The following is a 22,772-nucleotide window of genomic DNA, read 5'->3' as shown; positions in this document are numbered from 1 at the left end:
TGAAGTTATTTTGAGGTTTGTAGAATTTTCGGCAAATCAAAATTTGGACTCAAAATTTCGAAGAATCAACAAACGTTGTAGACATTTATATGTTTGAAATATTATTTGTCACGTGTGTAATGGGAAAAGATCTGATGTCCATAACTAGGATGTCAATTTTTTGTATAACTCGCGCTAAGTAACTCCAACCATTGTAGCGTCAATAGTCACTAACAAACAGACCTTTGATGAATATGCTTTCGCACAAAGGGACTGCTGTATGTGTCGCAACTCTGGCAGTCCATCTCTGGCAGTTCAGTCGTGGCTAACGTCTGGCGACAAACTTCCGACTATCGGGTGAGGGGAGCGTGTGGCCAACGAGGTGTGGCAACCCAACCTTGTCGTGAAATTACACCGCCTGGGAGACGCGTTTGGCGTTTGCCTCCTCATACGCACATCCCCATCCACATCCCGCCCACCCTAACCGCGATATCGACAGACAGGTTAGTAGCGACAACGAAGGTCAGTTCATTGGGTAGAACACCACCCTCCTACATCACGTCAAGTAGTTCTAATTATTGTTGTGTTCCTTGTAAAAATAATCTAGTGGAAATAAATAAGTCTCTTTTTAGGGTAAAACTTGGGTTTAAAGTTAGCCTGTATTAAACATACTATACTATTACTACTACTAAACAAAGATGTCCTACTATTCACAAAAAAAACCCCCCAAAAGGAGAACGTGTTTAACAGGCTGTGTAGAAATGGAAGCTCGATGATAAAAAGATAGAGTGAGTGGTTTGTGGGTGAGGGACAGAAACGACCAAGAATGAGAGAGAGAGTTAGGAAGTGAGACAGCTTCTCAAAGGAAGTTTCTTGTGTGTCAATTCGAGCACCCGGATGAGTGCCAAAGGGTACCCTCTTAAGAAAGACACCTGTCGTTTTTAGGGGGTTGTCGAAATGAAATAATAATACAGTCAAGTACAATAGTAACTTACTACAATATAGATTGGGTAACATAGGGTTTTTTTTTAGGGGGGTTTCGTGACGTAGAGTGGACATACGAAGGTTGACACATGAGGCTCACCAACTTAAATTATCAAATGTTTAATTTTCCATTAGAAAAAGAACGTCTCTTTTTGATTCATAGTCAATAGGTTTCATTCAACATTTTACCGTGTTATCACTTGCGCATTTCTGTAGTGACAAATAATTATAACTTGTATAAAGGTTTACTTGGTTAGTTGTGCGTGAAAGACGGAAGGGTCGTTACTGTTACTGTCTTTTGTATCTGTTGTAAACTTACCCAAAGTAATGTGACTAGGAACCTATAACGGAGCGACGTCAGTCCGGGGACCTACCGACACACCCCAAACCTCTCGTCGAGGAGTGTACTGGACATTTGTCTCGACACGACATTTGACAAAGTCTAGGCAGGTCCGGTCTTCCTGAAGTCGGGCAACATTATGGCTCCATAGTGCGCGTAAGACGTTCACCACTGTCGTCGTGCATACACTGGGTCAGGGCGAAGAGGATACGGGATAGATTGGGACCGGTGGTCGGGGGGGTTAGGGATGGGTCGTCATTGGCGAGTGCATGTTGTCAAGACGACGCGACACAGGGTGACTCCGGGACGTAAAATTGTCAATTGAGTAGTACAGGTACGGGTAGGATTTCGGTGAGCTCGTCTATGGATCCAGCGATCCTCAACGAAACGTCACCGCCAGGTAACTTGTCATAAACTTATTCCTAAGTTATAACTTTCGTCAAAAGAACTGTTCAAACGAGGACGTTACAGAACTTTTGTTTTTAGTTACCGGTTATTTTACTACGCTCCGCACGTTACTTCACAGGACCACAAACTTGTGTCGTTTACACGAACGTCTTGAGATACTCAAAAACACGGACATACGACGAAACAACCGCTCATAGGAGTAGGGAGGTAGTATTGGGGGGGGGGGTCTGGTAGTACGATATTTACAAAACTCTAATTGTATCGCCGGTAGTTTCAGGATGTCATCTGAAAGGTTTTTATGTAAAATTTGAACGACATATGCAAACTGTAGACCGTAGTATTAACCTCCTATTAGGTGTATCCTTTTGGGGTAGAAAAGGAAATATTGTACTGGCTTAGTAGCGACTTGCAAAAACAGGAAAGAGGAGAAAGAGGAGGGACAGGTCTACAAAAACTACGAAGTACACACACAGTAATAGTTGCAGAATTTATGTAAATGTCGTATGGACTTAGGTCGCTTTGAAGGTTTTCAGTAATACTCGGAAAAGAAAAAAAAGGGTGGCGAATTGGGACAGACTAAAGGACAGACACACACAGGACCACACACAGGCAAAATTCTCATTCCACACTGTCACTTCATGATTGGAAGCGGTTTACTGGGGCGACGGATGAAGGACGGGGGAGGGTGGGACGAGTGCAGTTAGTGGTTCGGGGTGCCTCGGAGAGACATAAGGGATCGTTGGCGACAAACTAGACGGGACGAGGAACCGTGACGTCGTAGTGAGCAGAGCATTGCCAACGAAGCTGACGTACCCTGTACCACATTGTCATGTAAAGGTTTGTAAATACTTGCCTTTCCTGCATAAACCACTGTGGATCGTTAATTCGATCGTCCAATTACAACAGGATCTGACCTTAATTTAAATGTTGAGACGAGAAAGAAATGATTATATATTCAACAGATTTAGATTGGGTAATGTTGGACGTTACAATGTAAAAAGAAAGTATGTTATTACCAAAGTAGTGTAAACTTTCATAAAATCCCTTTATCAAAGGAACATGCGCTCTTTAGTTTAACTACTTTTTCCGAACCTATGGACGACAATTATTCCCAACCTACGAATCCTACTAATAATATACGACGAAATGTGATAAAATTAAGATCAAAGAGGTCTAGATTAAAGAGAACATATTGATGTGGATTTTATTTCTCCCGTATAAAGTTGATGTAAAACGAAATAAATTACCGTTTCCATTACGTCTTCCGTACGACGTCTTATAAAAAAAGTATAACGCTAAGACGCTATCAAACAGACAAATATTTTCCTTTTTTTTCCAAAACCTTATATCGCCAACCATCATGAATTCGTAGAATCACCGGATTAGTCCTATGTTGTAGTTCTATGTTTTTTACTGAGGATTTTACGAGGACTTTCTGCAAAAGAAAATGTCTATGTTTTATTTTTAGTTCTTTGAGCTTTCTACTGCAGTTTTTCATTAACAATTTTTTACTTTTTTATATAAATCTTGTATCACACGACCATGTCGAATTTCGAAGACCACCGGGTGTTATGCATAATGTTGTTCTATTTTTTCAATTACTTTTTCTTCACTAAAAACCACTGCAGTAGACGTTATGTATCCTTCACCAACGACATTTAGAGGTTTACCACAGGAGCAATCGTTAAATCCGAGACTCAAATGACCCTTGTTCCACCGCCTATTCAGGAATAAAACTGAACTTAAAGGAAAAAAGGAAATTAAAAGGAGAGTGACGTGAGGAGTAGGGAGGTCCGGAGGTAGGTAACTCGGTAGTCGCAGAAGGTAGGGACGGTAGGGCAGTGTTGGTAGAAGGAGAGCGCGGAGAGTGAAGGAGGAAGACATAGTTAGAGGTCTTGTGTCACCGTTGAGGAGGGGGTTATAGTTGTAGGAGGTCGGAAAGCTTGGGGATGTAACCCCCTCCTTCTTTTCTTGGTTGTTCCTCTCCCCCCCCCAGCGGTGCCTAGCAGGCGCAGCGGCGCTGACCCCATGGGAGGGGTCTTGGTGTTGACCGGGGAGGGTGGTCCCGCCCGGAGTCGAACGTGAGCCTGTCCACGCCGTGTGCGGTCCTGTTGAAGGACCCAGACGACGGGGCACCTCCGCCTCCCACGCCCCGCCAGGCGGAGACGCCGAGGGGGCGGACAGCGACCGTCCTTGACTGGCACGTGAGGGACGGTTCATGTCTCCTCGCTCGTCAGGTGGTACCTTTGCCCGCGGTCGCTTTTTTAGCGCGTCCGGCCCCTAACACCCCGTCGCTGCCCTGCTCCCGGGCTTTTTTCCAGCGTGGTTACCTCTTTCGGACCCGTGAGTGGTCTACTGCGCGACAGCCTCCTGCGACTCCAGGTTTCCTTTGTGAGTGAAGAGGTACTACCGAGGATGTTTGGAGGATTTCCTAGAAAACATACACACAGCGTGAGGCACCTTATCCCTGGAGCGACAAAACGAAAAGGCGCAAACGTGATAGCACGCAGGATATAATAAATCGTGTAACCCTACCGTTCCTTTAGTTTCAACATCTATAACCAAATCACTGGCAAAAAGGTTAACAAAATCGGATCCCCGCCGAGTAATTCGCCGCGGCCCGACCAAAGTACTTTCCGTACCAATCTCTGTTGGTTTCAACACGGCAGCAAGCACAGCAACGTCCGGTCGTCGAGAAGGGTTCTTGAGACTCTCACACTCTGCGGACACACCTGAGGCCGAAGAGTCAAAGAAAAAGTTCTTCGTCCAGGAGCGGAACTACGCATTGAGAAAGTAAGATTTTAAGCGTAAAAATCTTTTACACAATAACAGAGAAGAGAGGCGGCAGCGATTACATCTATTTCCCTTACGTCACCACAATCCCGACGAAACATTTCGAAGGTTTCAATTTAAGTGTCTCCCCCGTAAAGACGAAAATTACAAATACGGGCCGCCCCCGCGGTTTTTACAATCGCAAACAACTGTCTCACTACAGAATCTGAAAAGGTTTTTATTCCTCTTTTTTGCGGTAAGTTTCGTTCAACCACAATAAAAAACTCATTACCTAATAAGTCGGTTCGAGTATCAGTTTACAAATCGGTTTTTTACCGAGTAAACGTCACATGACCCTGGTACGGTCACCTTACGTGAACAACTCCTCCATCAAGACGTGGGTAATCTAAGACACACAGCAAGGTGAAACCTCTCAGATTCGCTACATTTAGGGCACATGATACGGTTAAAATTACTGCCAGGGTGAGACAATTCAATTTCTTGTGGGTATATTTTACTTCGTATCATAGAGCTCTTCTGGTTGTTCATAGAGTTCTACGGTAAATTTTCTTATCTAATAACAATTTCCTCGCATGGATCAGGTACAGGATATGAGCTTTGTTACACCCAAAATTTAGTTGCAAAGACTTTTCTTTTTCGTCAAAACGTATTTCTTTAATCCTTAAATTTTTTTGAAGGGAAAAACTCCTAATTATCGCTTTACGTTACTCTAGTGGTCTGACAAAATTATTCACCAAAAGTCGAAGGGACGGAAGATTGACAAACGTAAAGTTTAATCTCCACTAAAAACCGGCCGAAATATTCTGGTTTTACTAATAAGTTAGTTAGTAGTCTAAATTAGTTACTATTTTTATACGGACCAACGTTGGATTTACCTAGTTGCTGAATACACCGAATCATTTTCTCAAATTTCTCGACGAAAATAAGTGGTGATGTGTGAGGGACGTCGACACAGTGGCAAGAGGAAACTTGAGGTGCGTCATACAACTCGCTAAACACAATTATAGGTTTTAACAAGGCAGACAATTTATAAAAAGCTGAAAACCCTCAACTCTAGGTTGACTACAATGTTCTGCAAAGGGACAAAACAGTACCCCCGACCAACACCACGAAAAGTCAAAAATAACTACAATAAAGTGTCACTACTCTACGAAGATTTCCTCCATGTTACACAACAATGGTACTGAAAAATACTTTTTGCACACGTGGCGCGACGTACGTGTCGTTGGGGGGGGGTGACGACACAAAGGACAAATGGTTTTTTCTACCCATCTTCACGGACGCAACAATACAGATTTCTCAATATTTTCTCTAAACTCCGACAAGGGAAAAAATAACACTAAGGATCCTGGTTCCACGAGCGCAAATAATTTTATCGTCAAAATTTTAAACACCTACCTTGACGTACATCCACAGAAAGAACGGTTTGTCCAGCTAACTTCTCTTCGTCAACCACGTTTCTCGTACATATCTCGGGTTCATGCCATTAATTCACGTTAACTCATTAACCTGAATGCTCATAAAGGTACATCACGAGAAACATCGACAAATAACGGTGTTGTACTAATTATGCGAAATAATCGCATGGTCTACACCTCTTACTACACTTTATTATTACGTTCCCCAATTTAGTCTCGAAATCAGGTGGGACGCAGCTTCTAGTGTGTGTTCGTGGGATATGTTTCAGTAGTTCTGGATCGACGTGGAATGTCGAAACTCCTGTGAAAGTACCTAGTTAGTTAAATCACCTGACCCGACAATCCGTCTCGTCCAAGGTTGATAGACTCAGAAGATGCGTGCTTTAAAGTAATTAAAAATAAGCGGACCATCAACAACGGCCGGAAGCAGGGGAGGGCGTAACTTGTTAACGTCTTTGAGGCAAGTTGTAGTTTGCAGCGTCGGAGCTAGCGGCCTTTACGCTCACGATAACGAAAAATTAGTAACGGTATTGACAAGTATTAAGGTCTCTATGTAGGGTATTTACGTAGTGTAAAAATCTTTTTGGTAACTTCAGTTCCCTCTTTTAGAATTCTGAGTTGTTTTAGAAGTACGTGAAGTTGACGATCTCGACAGGAAGGAGTCTTTCTGCGACGTAAGGGTTGGAAATTTTACAATTTTGTAGAAAGACATAACCTAAGCAACTTGTGCTTACATTTTTTGTCAAAGAGATGCTGATTTGAAACCGTTGTTACATACAGTTACGGCATTTCCTGTTTCTGCCGGAGAGAGGGGAGTTTGTCCCAAAGCTTGCTGCTGTATTTACTCCCTCCATCTGACAGGAGGGAGCCTCATGTGTCACTCCACGGAGTTTGCTCCGTCTTGGAGGGAGAGTGTGTAGGGGTAGGGCGTGGTTTGGGATTGGGCCAGAGTGTAGTGACACTGCTGACCAATCGGAGGGATGGTTTCAAAAAAACTATAAAGCAAGATGCATTGTTTTTGTTAATATCATTTTTGTGACATTACATGTGTTGCTATTTGCCCTTTTCTATATGGTCCTGTGCATACTATACGCTGTTCAATTAAAAATAACACAAATTACGGGGTCGAAAAGAGTAATGTAAATGCTCAAGTTCTAACTAGAGTCCACTTCAGTTTTGAGTACAAGGTTTTGCTCTTGGTTTATAAATCTGTTAATGCAGGCTCAATGTCTTTTAAAGATGTTCAATATTAATGCCAGAAGTGTCAAATATATAGTATATCTTACCATTTCCTATGTTATTAATGAGTATAACATTATTTATTTACTAAAATGTTACTCACTATCTTTGAATTTTAATTTGAAAGGGTAACTACATTTTTTAAGGATACCTTATATAAGTATACCTCAAGAGTATTTTATTATAGACATGTTTTCATTTTAGTATACCTACAGTGTGTTCCCTTGTTAGTGTACCTACAGTGTTTTCCCTTGTTAGTGTACCTACAGTATTTTCCTTTGTTAGTTTACCTCCGTGTTTTCCCTTGTGTGTGTACCTACAGTGTTTTCCTTTGTTAGTTTACCTCCGTGTTTTCCCTTGTGTGTGTACCTACAGTGTTTTCCTTTGTTAGTTTACCTCCGTGTTTTCCCTTGTGTGTGTACCTACACTGTTTTCCTTTGTTAGTTTACCTACGTGTTTTCCCTTTTGTGTGTACCTACAGTGTTAGCGGAGCGTCCGGGGCCTCGCTGAGCTACGATGGCCCCTGAGATGGCCTTAATCCAGCTGTGCATGTCCTCTGGACTGTCAGCCTGAAACACAGGGAGAGAGAAAGACAGGATGGGATCATGTTTCATTGTTTTTCAAGGAAAAGTCAATTGTAAATGCATAAATAGTATTATTACTGCAGTGCTAATAATGGCACAGTGTTAAAAGCCTGAGAGAGAAACATTAAGTGAAATTCCAAACTGAGATTATAAAAACAATACATATCTGTGTTCTCTATGAGGCTGATTAAGGACAGCATGCGCACTGTGTATCATGATCTTCTTAGTGTAGCGTGTTAGTATGCTAACATTAGCTAATTCAATTTTGCTGAGGGGAACATGTAATTGTGGAACAAATTACATTACAATCCATCAAATAGTTGTAGAGACCATTCACAAGAGTGAGTGAGTTAGTTAGGGGATCACCACGTCAAGATTTGTAATAAACTTTATCTCCATCATCCATCCAATAGTTGTTGATATTATTTCAGTGTGAGTACTGAATTGCAGAACAGATGGAACAAGAAACACTTTGCTAGCATGGCTAAAAAAAACATTTTTTTTCACAAAAATGTAAACTATTGGTCCTTGGGTTTACGAAAGGCTGGATATACATTTGACTGACTGACAGATTTATCTTCATGTGTGTTACCTGCATGTAGAAGGTTCTGGAACTGGTGACCATTTCAAACAGGTTGTCCCTCATCATCAGATCACTGCAGAACAGAGACGGTTATTAATGAGCTGCCATGTGATGCCTGGCAGCAGCAGCACTGATTCATGAACGCCTCACAGGAACTCACTGACCTCTGTTTGCACTCTTGCACCTTGTGAATCTCCTTCAGAAGGATGACTCTCAGGGCCTCTCTCTCCTGCAAGGAACACAAGAGATAACTATTATACACACACACACACACACACACACACACACACACACACACACACACACACACACACACACACACACACACACACACACACACACACACACACACACACACAAGCAAAAACATGCATACAATAACGTATGGTGATTCCAAAACGCACAGACAATTCAATTAAAAAGCATTCTTAAGGAGCCTTATTCTGCTCATTTTCATGTTCATATTTGTATTTCCTGTCTCTCCTGTGACATCTTCTTTAANATACTCCCAGGGCCAGCAGTTTAATTGGTTTCTCGCCCTAAATCCCCTATTTTCTCCCCCTAAAATGGGTGTCATTATCACCCCAATACAGTGTATGTGAGGCTGCAAAATGCCTGCCAGCAATCTTCTAGTCAGGCTTTACTTGTCTATTTGGAAAAACATGATGCAGCGATAGAAGAAAGAAAAAGAAAGACCAAGTTCAAGTTGAAGCAGATCTTGGTATTTTTCTCTCTCTTGTCCTCGGGGGAAAAGATAAAACGGTTGTTTGCGCCACTCATTTATTGCTTAGCCCGGTAAAAAGATGTCTGATACATGAAACATAACACACAACACAGGCTCATCACACACCCACTGTGTCTGCCATTACATAGCACATTTAGCAAGTTTAACACTTGTACAGCTGTTAAATCAAAGCAGTCGATTGTGTACTTTTCTTTTTTGGCCCTTATGCAGCGTTCTTGCTGAATTGAATCCTGCTGCCCGAGATTGGGATGAAGCGAGAAAAGAGTGAGGGAGATGAGAAATCATTAAACGTACTTATAGAAGTATGAAAAGCGTCTGGGTATTAGCTAGATTCTGGCTGCTGAATGTACCTGCCGGGAGCCAAAGCTTGTGCCTGTGTGGTTTTTGTGTGTTCTGTGTGTGTGTGGTGGGTGTGTGTGTGTGTGTGTGTGTGTGTGTGTGTGTGTGTGGTGTGTGTGTGTGTGTGTGTGTTGTGTGTGTGTGTGGTGCTGTGTTGTGGTGTGTGTTGTTGAATAAAGTGCCCACTCATTCATTGTGATGTTGAGGACAGTGTTGACCAGAGCATCACTGATAGCCAGGCGGCTTGTACTTCCCAAACAGATCTCTCTATAGAAGACAGCAGTCAGGAAGAGGAAGAGCACTGTTAACAGTTCTGACTGTACTGTGTGTGGTGTGCTGTCTTGTTGTTGGTGTGCGTGTGGTGTGTTGTGTTGTGTGTGTGGTGTGTGCTTGTGTGCGCTGCTTGCTGTGTGTGGTGTGTGCCTGCTGTGTGTGTGTGTGTGTGTGTGTTGTTGTGTGTGTGTGTGTGCTGTGTGTGTGCTGTGTGTGTGTGTGGCTTGGCTTGCAGGACATAAGGATCTTCACTTACAGGATCTGCAACTGCTGAGCAACTCTGACAGGACTGTATGTTGTCTTCAAGAGGAATGCTTTCACCACAGCTAGAACTTTCATTTGCTCTGAGTGTGTGTTGGTGCTGTGGTTTACTTGTTGTGCTTAGGCGCTTTTCACACCGGTAGTACTTTTCCCAGAAATAGTTCCTATAGTTCCTGGCGAATGTTGGCCTGGGGAGAAAAAGGTTTCCAATTTCTGATTGGCGCTGGGCGAATTGCAAACCACGCCCCCGTAAAACTCGGAAAAGTGTTTGTGAAGCCGGCCATTTTATTTCCTCGGCCATGAGCATTATTAGCCATTAGCCCAGCGCACACCAATGGAGACAGACAACCTTTATGGCAAACACAAAATAAAACCTGGCGACCGCTGGAGCTTCGGGTGGCGATTTACTGCCACCAAAGTCCCGGGACTCGGGGGGCTCCGGGGACTTCGGGGTGGCAGTATACGCCGTGAAGTTGTTTGCGGCCTGCCAGTAAACCCAAAGCAGAAGAAGAAGAAGTGACGTCAGCGGCTTCATTTGCGTAATCCTCCCTCAGGGACTTATTCCGGTGTGAACGCGATTTACTAGATAGTTCCGGGGAAATAAAAGTTCCGGGGAAAAGTTCCGGGAACTATTCCTGGGAAAAGTACTTGGTGTGACAGCGCCTCTTGTGTTGTTGCGAGCCTCTTTATGAAACCCTATAGCCGACTGCTGTACAGCTATGCCTATGCCTAAAATACCTAGATTTAATACCTGTGTTCTTCTAACTTCCTGTCTCAACACGCAGCTTCAGAGGTGCTGACTGCTCTCTGGAGCGATGCTGACACATATCCGCTGATGCTGTCTGGGCTCATAGGAAGTGCAGTTAAACAGCTATCACAATTGAACAGTGTTTATCTCCACGGAAATGTTGCCAGGCACCTCGGCTCACAGTTTGAGGAGTCTCCTGTTAAATGCTGTAAAGAGTTTGAAGCCGAAAAGGAGAGCGCATCAAGGTGGTTGCGGGCATCAAAGGCCCTGACGTTGAGGAGATTTACAGTAAAAGCCTTTCTGCTCCACTCAGGCCCATGTTCTGTCAGGCCTGCCAGGCTCACAGTTTGCAGTCATCAGACTTAACTGGGTTGGAAGTATTCCTTTAACTAATGTATGACTAGCTGCTTGTCTTAAAAAGCTATTCTTTAGCTGAATAGCGTAAAAAACATCCTTTATGCAGTGGAGCGCACACATCGAGTGACATGTTTTGCTGACTTAACTTATGTTATCTAGTTTCATTTTAATGGTCTATCTTGTCAGTTTTCAGTGCTGGAGTGTAATATTTACTCGAGTACTATACTTAAGTTAAAATGTTGCAGTGCTTGTATGTACTTTACTTGTGCTTTATATTTCTACTCCACTACATCTCAGAGGGAAATATTTATCTGACTTTATATATTATTAATATTATTATTAATCGGAAATAAAATCACCTCTCTGAAGAACCAGCACCTTACCGTGGTAGAGAGGTTTGTGTGCCCTGATGAACCTGGGGGCTGTGTTGTCTGGAACCTTGTGTTCCTGGTAGGGTCTCCCATGGCAAATTGGTCTCAGGCAAAGGGTCAGACTAAGATTGGTTCACAAGACCTCATGAAAGACGACACACGAAGTGAGGATACCCGGCCCGGAGGAAGCCCGGGGTCCCCTTCTGGAGCCAGGCCCAGAAGGAGGACTCGTCGGCGAGCGTCTGGTGGCCGGGCTTGCCACGGAGCCCGGCCGGGCACAGCCCGAAAAGGCGACGTGGGCAACACCTCCGCTTCTCCGTCCCGCGGGCCCACCACCTACGGGAAACAGCGATGGGGTCGGGTGCGCTGCCAGAAGGGTGGCAGTGAAGGCAGAGGATCTCGACGGACCAGACCCGGGCGACAGAAGCTGGCTTTGGGGACGTGGAACGTCACCTCTCTGGGGGGGAAGGAGTCGGAGCTTGTGCGGGAGCGGGAGGTGGAGCGTTACCAATTGGATCTGGTTGGGCTCACCTCTACCCACAGCGTCGGCTCTGGAACCTTACTTCTGGATAGGGGTTGGACTCTATTCTTCTCCGGAGTTGCTCAAGGTGTGAGGCGCCGGGCGGGTGTGGGGATACTCACAAGTCCCCGGTTGGGTGCTTCGTTGTTGGAGTCACCCCAGTGGACGAGAGGGTCGCCTCCCTACGCCTGCGGGTTATGGGGGGGAAAACTCTGACTGTTGTGTGTGCTTATGCACCCAACAGCAGTTCAGAGTATACGGCCTTCTTGGAGACCCTGGAAAGAGTCCTGTATGGGGCTCCTGAAGGGGACTCTTTAATCTTGCTGGGAGACTTCAACGCACATGTGGGCAATGATGGAGACACTTCGAGGGGAGTGATTGGGAGGAACGGCCCCCCTGATCTGAACCGGAGTGGTGGTTTGTTACTGGACTTCTGTGCTAGTCATGGATTGGCCATAACAAACACCATGTTCGAACATAAGGATGCTCATAAGTGTACGTGGTACCAGAGCACCCTAGGCAGAAGGTCCATGATCGATTTCGTTATCGTATCATCGGACCTGAGGCCGTATGTTTTGGACACTCGGGTGAAGAGAGGGGCGGAGTTGTCAACTGATCACCATCTGAGTCCATGGTTCTCAGCAGGAAACCGATGGACTGTCCACTCCAAGTAGGGAATGAGTCCTTACCCCAAGTGAAGGAGTTAGTATCTCGGGTCTTGTTCTCGAGTGAGGGAACAATGGAGCGTGAGATGGGTCGGAGAATCGGAGCAGCGGGAGCGGTACTGCAGTCGCTTTACCGCACCGTTGTGACGAAAAGGGAGCTGAGCCAGAAGGCAAAGCTCTCTGTCTACCGCGCCATTTTCGTTCCTACCCTCACCTATGGTCATGAAGGATGGGTCATGACCGAAAGAACGAGATCGCGGGTACAAGCGGCCGAGATGGGTTTTCTCNGAAAAGGACGCGTTATTAATGAGCTGCCATGTGGATGCCTGGCAGCAGCAGCAGCTGCACTTCATGAACGCCTCACAGGAAACTCACTGACCTCTGTTTGCACTCGATGCACTTTGAAGTCTCCTCAAGAAGATGGACTCTCAGGGCCTCTCTCTCCTGCAAGGAACACAAGAGATAACTATTATACAACACACACACACACAACACACACACACACACACGACACACACACACACACACCACACACACACACACACACACACACACACACACCACACACACACACACACCACACACACACACACACACACACACACACACACATCACACACACACACACACACACACACACACCTCACACACACACATACACATACACATACACATCCACACACACACATACATACACACACACACACACACACACACACCAGCAAAAACATGCATACAATAACGTATGGTGATTCCAAAACGCACAGACAATTCAATTAAAAAGCATTCTTAAGGAGCCTTATTCTGCTCATTTTCATGTTCATATTTGTATTTCCTGTCTCTCCTGTGACATCTTCTTTAAATGCTTTAATGTTCAGAAAGCTCTTTATTTTCCTCATACTGCCTGTGCTGCGGCACCTCTTTTCACCCTCTGTCTGAAACCAGAGCCCAGTCTGCTCTGATTGGTTAGCTGGCCTGCCCCTTAGCCTATCACGTCAAATGTGTTGGTGCACTAGCCAATAGAAGCATGAGTGTTACGTAGTGATGTAATTATGTGATACGAGTAAGCAAAGGAGTCCAATGGATTTTAGACCATTTACATGCGCAAAAATCTATGTAACCGATACAGGAAAGGGAAACCCCAAAGCTCAATAGAGCCATAATGAGTTTTTTTTTTGTAGTATATGAATTTAAAATGACATCTCCCTTCCTCACCTAAACTGCTTCATCATTTGTGCTGCTTGATTAAGTTGCCAGCTTTTATTTAATGAGATATCATTAGTTCCATCTTCCATTAGAGCCAGCTATACAGCTCACACTTATTATTGTTCCTCTGAGAAATAGAAGATACGCCAACTACTGTGTGTGTGATGTGTGTATGGTTGCATAGCTCCGTGGTGATTATATTTTACACTATTTATTTTATTTGCTGCTCAATGTTGAAAGTACAGAACACACAGTGAACATTTTAAAGTGGGCGGGGGATTCCTACTTAGTGGCAACAGTCTAAGGAAAGGATAAGCAACCTGAGGCACATTTGTTATTTGTGATTTTGGGCCAAATACTAATTAATTATTAAAATATAATTACAAATAATAAATCCATATAAATACACTAAACTAAAAGGAAGAAAATGTGATTGATTAAGAGCTCTATATCCAAGAAAACTTGCCTCTGGTGTTGATAAATAAAACATATTTTTTCCATGCTTCCTCTTCCCTTGCAAAAACCCACTTTAAACTATAAGTAGGCGCCTATACACATTAGATATTAAGCTCATACACTTTATTAAAACCATTCCTGGTCTGCATTCCTGCTCAATGATCTGTTTGACACCATGTCCGATACTCAAAGAGGTAAAAGTCTCTATAATACATACAGATGGATCTCTAACCCTGGACTAATGATTACTTTCTCAAAGTATATATCATCACATAATCCAGCCAAAACTGCTAGTGGTAAAAAAAGAGGCCACTTATATACTACTTAATTATCATTACATTTCTACCTTCACATGCTGATTAGCTCAACAACCCACAGCTCAAACTTTCTGCTGGTTACTGACTCATCATAGTTGACATTATATAATTATAGACTATTTAAAGAGCACCTCTGGTAAACTGCATTGATTTCCTCTTCTCATATCAGACTTTAGTTCAGCTGCATCATCTGTAGCTGTCAGGCTGTCTTATGATACACTGAGGTTGATACTATACAGTATGTTTTAACATGTGTTTGCATTCATGAGCTTCATAGTATCATTTGGTTGGCAGCTTCAGAATATATTTGACACACACACACACACACACACACACACACACACACACACACACACACACACACACACACACACACACACACACACACACACACACACACACACACACACACACACACACACACTGTCTGTACTCACTGTGTCGACTCCTGCCAGCAGCAGCTCGGTGATGCTGCCCAGGATCTCTGTGACGGTCATCTGGTCGCTGAGCAGCAGGTGTGTGAGGTACGCTCCCTCCACCTGCTGCTTCAGGTGCACCTGCTGCTGGATCTGTGCCATCTTCTTCTGCACCAGCTCCTCCGCTGAGAGACAAACAAGTTTAGCATTTGTCATCGGAAAGAAATATGTTCCTGCAAAAACATTTGTGTAATACACTCAGGGTTCATACACTTTTTCACCAATGATTTTCCATGACTTTTCCTCCATGACCTTTACCTAATTTTCCATGACCAAAAAAATAACTCTTTCTCAGCGTACCACTGGAAATGATTTATTTGAACATGGAACAGGAAATTAAGGTCTGCATATGAAACATGTTGTGCCTATCTAAAACATACTTAGCTTCTAAACGCTAAAGCAACTCAAATCTCTCACCAGCAAAAAACCTCGTCAGTTAAAAGCCATTTTACTTTTCATTTCTATACGATACAGTATTTATTATCATTATAATATTACTATTTCGGCGATTAGCTAAAATATAAATTATATTTGATGCAACTTTAGTTACATTTCCATGACTTTTTCAAAACTTTGGGAAATATATTGTTTTCCAAAACTTTTCCAGGGCCTGGAATTAGCATTTTGAATTTCCATGACTTTTCCAGGTTTTGAATGACCGTAAGAACCCTGTATACTATTTTTTCATGTTAATATTATTTTTGTATGTTGCAATGTTGGAGGAGCCTGAGACTGTCACTGCCTAACATTTAAATAACTCTCTTTTTTCAACTGAAATGTATTTAGTCCTTAAAGAAAACAGGCAGGATATTCAATTTAAAAAGTAACGATAAGTATTCTTTAAAAATAACAACACAATATGTCATTTATAAGTATATATATTACGTAAACTCTTCATCGTTGCAGGTTTGTATGTCAATGATTGTAACACCACATTATAAAGAAGAATACTGCATTTTGTGCAGAATGGCACCATTGTTTCTCATGGGAGAGAATACATATTATTTTCCATGTTCCTGAAACTTACTTGCACCAATATGTCTTTTGCACAGGAGCCTGGGATTTCAGTATTTCATTGACAAAACTACACTGCAGCTATTGTGTATATGATGAATAAACCCTTTCAATCCTTTTAAAGAGGCCCTATTAGGCATATATTATACAATTATGAAACCTGAAAATGATCACGATAGGGCCCCTTTAAAACACAAGGAGGAAACTGGCTCGATACTTTTGCCCACTAGATGGCGAAAGAATCAACACAGAAGGAAAAAGGGCCTTGTGAGCTGTGAGGTGGACTTTGTGACTTTGAGAGAGTCACCAGTCTAGTGTCCTTGAAATTATTTGATAACGCAAATGACCATGAAGCCTGAGCTTTAGCAACCCTTTTTCTGTGATAACAATCAGTGAGGAGGATTGGCAGAGAAAGAGCTGCACACAAACAGCAAAGGGTTCATGTTGTAATACTTGAAATTCCTCAAAGCAAGAGAGGACATGTTATATTAACTTACATAGGCTACTTTGTTTCACGTGAGTAATATGTCATTGTCAATCTCATGTTGTTTTGGAAATGTCCTACAGTCCCAGGTAACCATTAGTTTACATTTGAACATGATTAGGAAACATGCTTGAATAGTAGAAACCATTAGAGATAACATTATTTAAAAAAACAAAACAAGAATCAAGGATGTTCTAGTTTTGATTCTGATATTGAACAAACAAACCATTTTTCTGTAACAAACGGCCTAAAACAGGTTATATTTCCTCACAGATTTTGAAGAGGTAATCCCAGGCGGCTGCAAACTGTTTCCAGAAGGGGATGTAGGGCCAGATTCTCTTTGGGAAGAGGATGATGACGTTGGAGAGACGAAACATTTCACCCACGGAGACGATGAACTTCTGTGTTTCCTCCGGCACCTCCTCGTTCAAGCAGCCCATACGAGTCTCAAACAACACTGAACAGATACCTGCGTTTAAAAAGATATACAACAAATATTATAACTCATCTGTTTGCTATCCTGGCTACAAAGTGGTGGTTTAGTTAAGCAAAGTTTACACATCTTACACCTTGGCCAATAAAGAACAATTCACTTATTTTTTTTAGCAAAATGAAACATTGATTTAGGGGGATTTTGGTTGATATTATGTTCCATTTGTTACCACATTTGTTTGATGGGATTGGGTTCAATTACTTCACACTAAACTGGTTATTTAAACAAATAGCTCCTGGCTATGTGGCATTGCAAAGTTAAAACAGGACACAGCCCAATAACATATAATCGTTTGCTGCTGCAATATTATTGTCTTCATTGTGTTATTCTTCATACCATGTGTCTTACACAGCCCTTTTGCCGTAGAAGCCTGATATACAAAGTTAATCCATAATTTTATAAGAAAGCTGCTGTTTAAAGGAATATATTGACATTTTAGGGAATGTTTATCTGCTTTCTTTCTCAGAGTTTGATTTAAAAAATCAATACCACTGTCAAGGCTGCCAGTTATATGAAGCTACGGCTAGTTAGCTTAGCGCTTAGCTTAGCAAAAAGACTGTACACGGAGGGAAACAGCTAGCTTGGCTTTGTAAGCTGTAAACCTCTCTAAAACCATTTTTCACTCTTATCATACATATTAAACCAAATAAAGCCAGACCTGCTCTTTCAGCCTGTTTCCAGTCTTAAGGCTGAGCTAAGTTAAGCTAAGCTAACCAGCTGGTGGCTGTACAGTAGCTTCATATTTAGCACAAAGACACTAGAGCTGTATCATTCTCACCCTTGAGTTATCTGAAGAAAATGAAATAAGCATGTTCCTAAAAATGTCAAACTAATTTCTCTGTGTACATAAACGTAGTATCTAATCAGGAGTCAAGGCCAAAACACCCAACAACTGTCTCAGAGTTTACGCCCTGACTGACTGACAGCACACAAATGACACATTGATGTATTAATGGATGACTAATTCTCTGCTTTGCAAGAATAAAGAAGTGTGGTTATAATCGTTATTTTGCAAGTATGAACAAGTAATATCTAAAGTTTGCTCCTCATTCTGCACATTTAATAATTGTATTTAAGTTACATTCTGAATTTAGGGCTTGCACTTGAGTATTTTAGGGTAGGCCTACTTATATTTGTAAATGTACGTAAAGCATCTGGGAAATTCTTCCACCAAGGTAAAATGAAGGTCCCGACTTCTTAATCATATTAACTACATTTAAAAGTAGCCTACAATACTTGCTAATAGTACTGTTTTGACACAATCGTACTTAGTACTGAGTATTTCCATTTGATGGTATTTTACTTCTAGTCCACTACATTTCAGGGACATATATTTAGTTTTTACTCCACTACAATTATTTAAAATTAAATATATTATTAGTTACTTTTGCGTATTGAAACACAAGAAATCCATTTTGAAAAAGTGCAACATTAACAGGTTCTTACATGATGTCTCAGTGAATAAAACAGGATAAAATATCATTATATAATAATAAAATACTGTGAAAAGGGTCACAAGTATTTACTTCATGTACATTTAGCTAATTATACTTCTTACTTCTAGCAGTGGATCAAATGAACCAACTACTTATTTTACACAAAGTAAAGGATCTAAGTTCTTCTTTCAGCTCTGTATGTGTGTGGTATGTTGCTTCTAGCTATGTCTAGTACTTTTTAGATGATATCAGTGATTCACTTTAAAGATTAACAGAAGGAACACATCCTGCAGAGCACTTTGAATGTTATTATCCATTAAACTTGTGTTGAACTATAACACAGTTAATCTTTTTTCATTCAATGTAAGATGTATTTCACCAGTTACTTCTTCTAACTGAATGTCTTTCCCTCTAAAAATCTCTCTATTGCTAATCCAGATGTTTTCTGTTGACTTTCCACAGCTGAATTGTTCACTACTGACCTTCAAAAGCAAATTTGTAGAGTTCCTCCGTCAGGTCGTTGACCATCACTCCGCCTCCGTTTGTATCCCTGAGCCAGGCCACTCTGTGGATGAAGTCCGTCACCACGTCGTTGACGGTGTTCGTGTAGGAGGAGACGTGTTTGGGCTTCAACATCCGAGGGTTCAGGATGCTGCGGATGCGCTGCCAGTTGGCCCCCATTCTACCAAAAAACAAGGAAGATTAATTAAGATTAATACGAAATAAGAAAATGGGCTTCAAGGTTTCACGTTTCAAGGCTTTCATTGTCATGTGTACATAGCTACAGTGTAGTTATGACAATGACAATCTTAGGTCACAGGCTCCTCCAACAGTGCAACACAATAAAACAGACAAAAGTGCAAGTAAATAAAATAAAATAGAATATGATAGAAACAAAATGAGATAAAGTGGTTTAATAAACGTTCGTCAAACTCAAATGTATTGTTCTGTAACATGGGATTGTGGTTCTTTAACGCACTTTAAAAACCCTTATTTTCTTTTAATTGTTTGTTCCAATTGTATTTATGTTATATTACCTTGTCAAACTCTCTTTGTTTAATGATGTGTTGCTGGTATTTGGTACATTTTGTTCACCGTGTGTGTTTAAGCTCTTCTGTTTAAATGTGAAAGCCCTTTGGAACTTTGTTTGAAATATAAAGAAAACTTGTTAAATTTGCCTTGTGAAGTTTACTTTATTTTGGTATTTTTCAACTTATTCAACCCAAAATACACATATGAAAAATAATAAATAAACAATGATACTGTAGGTCCTTGCTAGTGACAACCTATCAAATGTAAACTGACTGAAAATGTGTAGCCTCAAGCTAGTTAGCCTTAAACATTTCGTATTTTGTAAAAATATACACTAAAATATGAAAGTGTATTCAAAGCCTGAGTCATTGCAATCCTCTCCATCAAAAAACTATTAAAAACACCTCATTGAGTGTTGATTTCATTACCATTAACCCAGTGTAGTATAATGAATATGACTCCTTACTTGCATCTATACTCCACTAAACGTACTGTCCAATAGTCTTGAAAGAGCCAAAAACCACATTTGGTTAAACAACTCTCACTTGTGAACCTAATGGATGAAACATGTTTGCAACAGCTGGAGTAATTCAGGAGGTTTTAGGGTTTAGAGTTCAGGCTTTTCTCTGTTGTAACAAAATTAGCTGACGATGACGAGCGCTGCCTCAACAGGTCTGACAAGAAAAACCTGATAACAGCAAAAAAAAGCTGCTATTAGACAATCAAAAACAACAATTGTCGTCCTGACTGGGTCTGACTGGAGCCTTATGATTTTTTATAAATATAGTACAAAGTACAAAGCAACTAATACAGTAGTTTCCGAGGAATTATACTTAGATAGGACTTATATAAATGACATCCTATTTTAAATAAGTATCTATAACATTGGACAGTATGTTTTGTTCTGCTTTTAAAATTACATTAAATGTCACTAGATGCTTCCATGGCGACTTAATTTCATTCAATACTGTGAGCAAACCCCTCAATACTGTGGGGTGAAGTGTTTTTCCCAGGGACACAATGACATGCTGACTGTAGTGGGACTCGAACTTGCCCTCCCCTGGTCTGAAGATGAGCGCAATGTTCCACTGAGCCACATCCTCCCTTTTGAGGCTTTAAGTTAGCAAATTAATTTGGGTATATCTTCATAAATTACGAGTCAAATTCCCCAGGTGTTTTTTTTTTATGAGCTGTAAATAACACAAAGAGGGGATTGTGTGCAAAACAATGAATCTCACTCTGACTGAGGAGTCCTTTTAGGAGTTTATTCTGAAGACTGTTTTACAACTACTATGGAACTTACTGTGGACGGACGGGATCAAATAAATCAAGCTAGAGGATCTATCAGAATCAGAATACTTTGAACCTTCCCACAGAGGGGATTTTTACATTTGTTACAGCAGAAAGAGCCAAAAACAGTTTAATGTTAACTAAAAAGCATGCATAAGAAAAACATTAAAGATTAAGAAAATACAAAATACACATCTGTAATGATGTAGCAGCCAGATATATATTGCACAGTAATTAACGGCATATATTGCACATAGTTGGTATGGGGGGTTTACTCACTCAGTCAGGGGTCCGTAGGCATGGTTCCTGACCTCCCTGTATCTCCTCCAGTGGGGCATGTCTGTGCGGACCGGGTGCCTCCCCTCCTGCCTCAGGACCTGCTCGATCAGCTCAGCGGTCGCCACGTTCACTACGACCAGAGGCCCGAACGTTGACTTCCACAGAGGGCCGTAGATCTTCCTGTGCTCAATCTGTGGGCAGTGTGGAGATATTGGATGTGTGATTTACCAAAGAACCTCACTTGAGCTGCCTCCTGCAGGACGGATCAATTTGTTATTTCCGCAGTGTTCAACACATCAATTTACTTAGGGTCTAAGGAAATATGAACTTGAGTTTTGTTATAGTTGAATTGATTCTCAAACACACTTTAGGTTTTTAACGAGTTAACTTTCTATTTATTTGTTAACCTTAAGAATCCTTTTTTAATCAATGTGTTCAGATTGCACAAAAGTAATACTATGATGTTTGATATTACAGGGACTGTGAATTTTTAACATGATTTTATGCATATGGTGGTGCTTTCTCTTTACACTATGACAGATTGTAGATTTTATTAATCACAATATAATGCCTTCGTTAAGGCTAATTGTGACTATACTGAATGTCCTAAACAGTTTGAGAAGAAACGCAAAGCATGTGGTTAATAATACGTATATTACCTAGGAGCACAGATGCAAATTTCTTCTGTGGAAAAACAGGTTCAGCAATTGAAAGTGTAAAGGTAAAGCCTTGTATTATTATATAGTTTTCATAAATGTATTGTATGTGTTGTGTAAAACAAATGTCAGGACAATAGGTACAAAAACATTGCAGACTCTGATGCCAATGTAATGTCTTTAAATTTCAAGTTTTGTCAATATAAAACCCAAATATGTTAATATAATTGAAAAACCGAGAACATCTCTATATGTGAGATGCTGAAAACAGACTTTTCTGCAATATTGGCATTACAACATTGTTATAATATTTGTGAGTGTGACCTTGATTTAACATTTAATTTGTCAATGCTGCCAGCAACACAAATACAATTGAGTACATTTCCATTCAGCACTGGGTTCAGGGAGTGCATCTGATATGCAAAACCACAGTAGACACAACTTCATAACAGTCTGCCTGCACAGAGACCTGCCAAAATAGGTAAATAAGTACACTAATGGATTGAATTTACTTTGTGTTAACTACTTGCTTTACGTTCATGTTAACTTGTGATGCAATCGAAGACAGTCTCCATAAATAAATGATATGGTCTGACAGGTCGAAACCGAACAACAACACAGCAGTCCTTTCATCCACAGAATCCCTCCACGTACCTGCATTTGTTGCGCCTTTTTGAAATAGCCCTTTACAAAAAGCCAGTTTAAAGTGGACATCAAACTCGGTCCGCCTAAATCATCCATGGTTTTCTGTTTCACGGAGTCATTTATCACGGTGGTGGTGGTGGTGGCTGCGTCACGGCGGTGGATGCCCGCATGATTCCCCGCATTCAGGCCGGCTTTAGCCGTCTGAATCCCGGCGTGCTGCTGCCGGTTCACCCGCAGTCCGAGGCTCACCAGAGATTTCCTCAACATTTTCACTGCAGGTGTGTTTTTCCTGCAGCTTCTGAGGTAGAAACAGGCACGACAGCAGTGTGTGTGTTGGTGTGTGTGTGTGTCAGATAATAATGGCTCCCTGTTTATAGCTGC

The 22,772-nt window shown here is 41.5% G+C and overlaps 1 protein-coding gene and 1 long non-coding RNA gene across 2 annotated transcripts in view; both read right to left on the bottom strand.

The window, feature by feature from the left end:
• cyp27a3 (cytochrome P450 family 27 subfamily A member 3) overlaps positions 1-22,772 on the bottom strand; it is a 104,247-nt gene extending 81,475 nt beyond the window's left edge. The window contains exons 1-5 of the mRNA XM_010769925.1: positions 22,401-22,772; positions 21,091-21,281; positions 18,972-19,171; positions 16,832-17,029; positions 15,024-15,187 (exon numbers count right to left, since the gene is read on the bottom strand). Of these exons, the coding sequence (XP_010768227.1) occupies positions 15,024-15,187; positions 16,832-17,029; positions 18,972-19,171; positions 21,091-21,281; positions 22,401-22,658 (1,011 nt within the window). The 5' untranslated portion in view covers positions 22,659-22,772. The remainder of the gene's footprint in view (positions 1-15,023; positions 15,188-16,831; positions 17,030-18,971; positions 19,172-21,090; positions 21,282-22,400) is intronic.
• On the bottom strand, positions 7,372-8,584 carry LOC104944393 (uncharacterized). Its single transcript, XR_798221.1, has 3 exons — positions 8,493-8,584; positions 8,338-8,401; positions 7,372-7,730 (listed from the first exon to the last, which is right to left on the bottom strand). It is a non-coding gene; the product is annotated as an uncharacterized lncRNA (long non-coding RNA).

The sequence above is a fragment of the Notothenia coriiceps genome, unplaced genomic scaffold, assembly GCF_000735185.1.
Source record: "Notothenia coriiceps isolate Sejong01 unplaced genomic scaffold, NC01 NC01_scaffold00000339, whole genome shotgun sequence".
Taxonomy (NCBI): Eukaryota; Metazoa; Chordata; class Actinopteri; order Perciformes; family Nototheniidae; genus Notothenia; species Notothenia coriiceps.
Note: the sequence above shows the minus strand (reverse complement) of the source record. Positions and strands in the feature narration are given on the sequence as shown.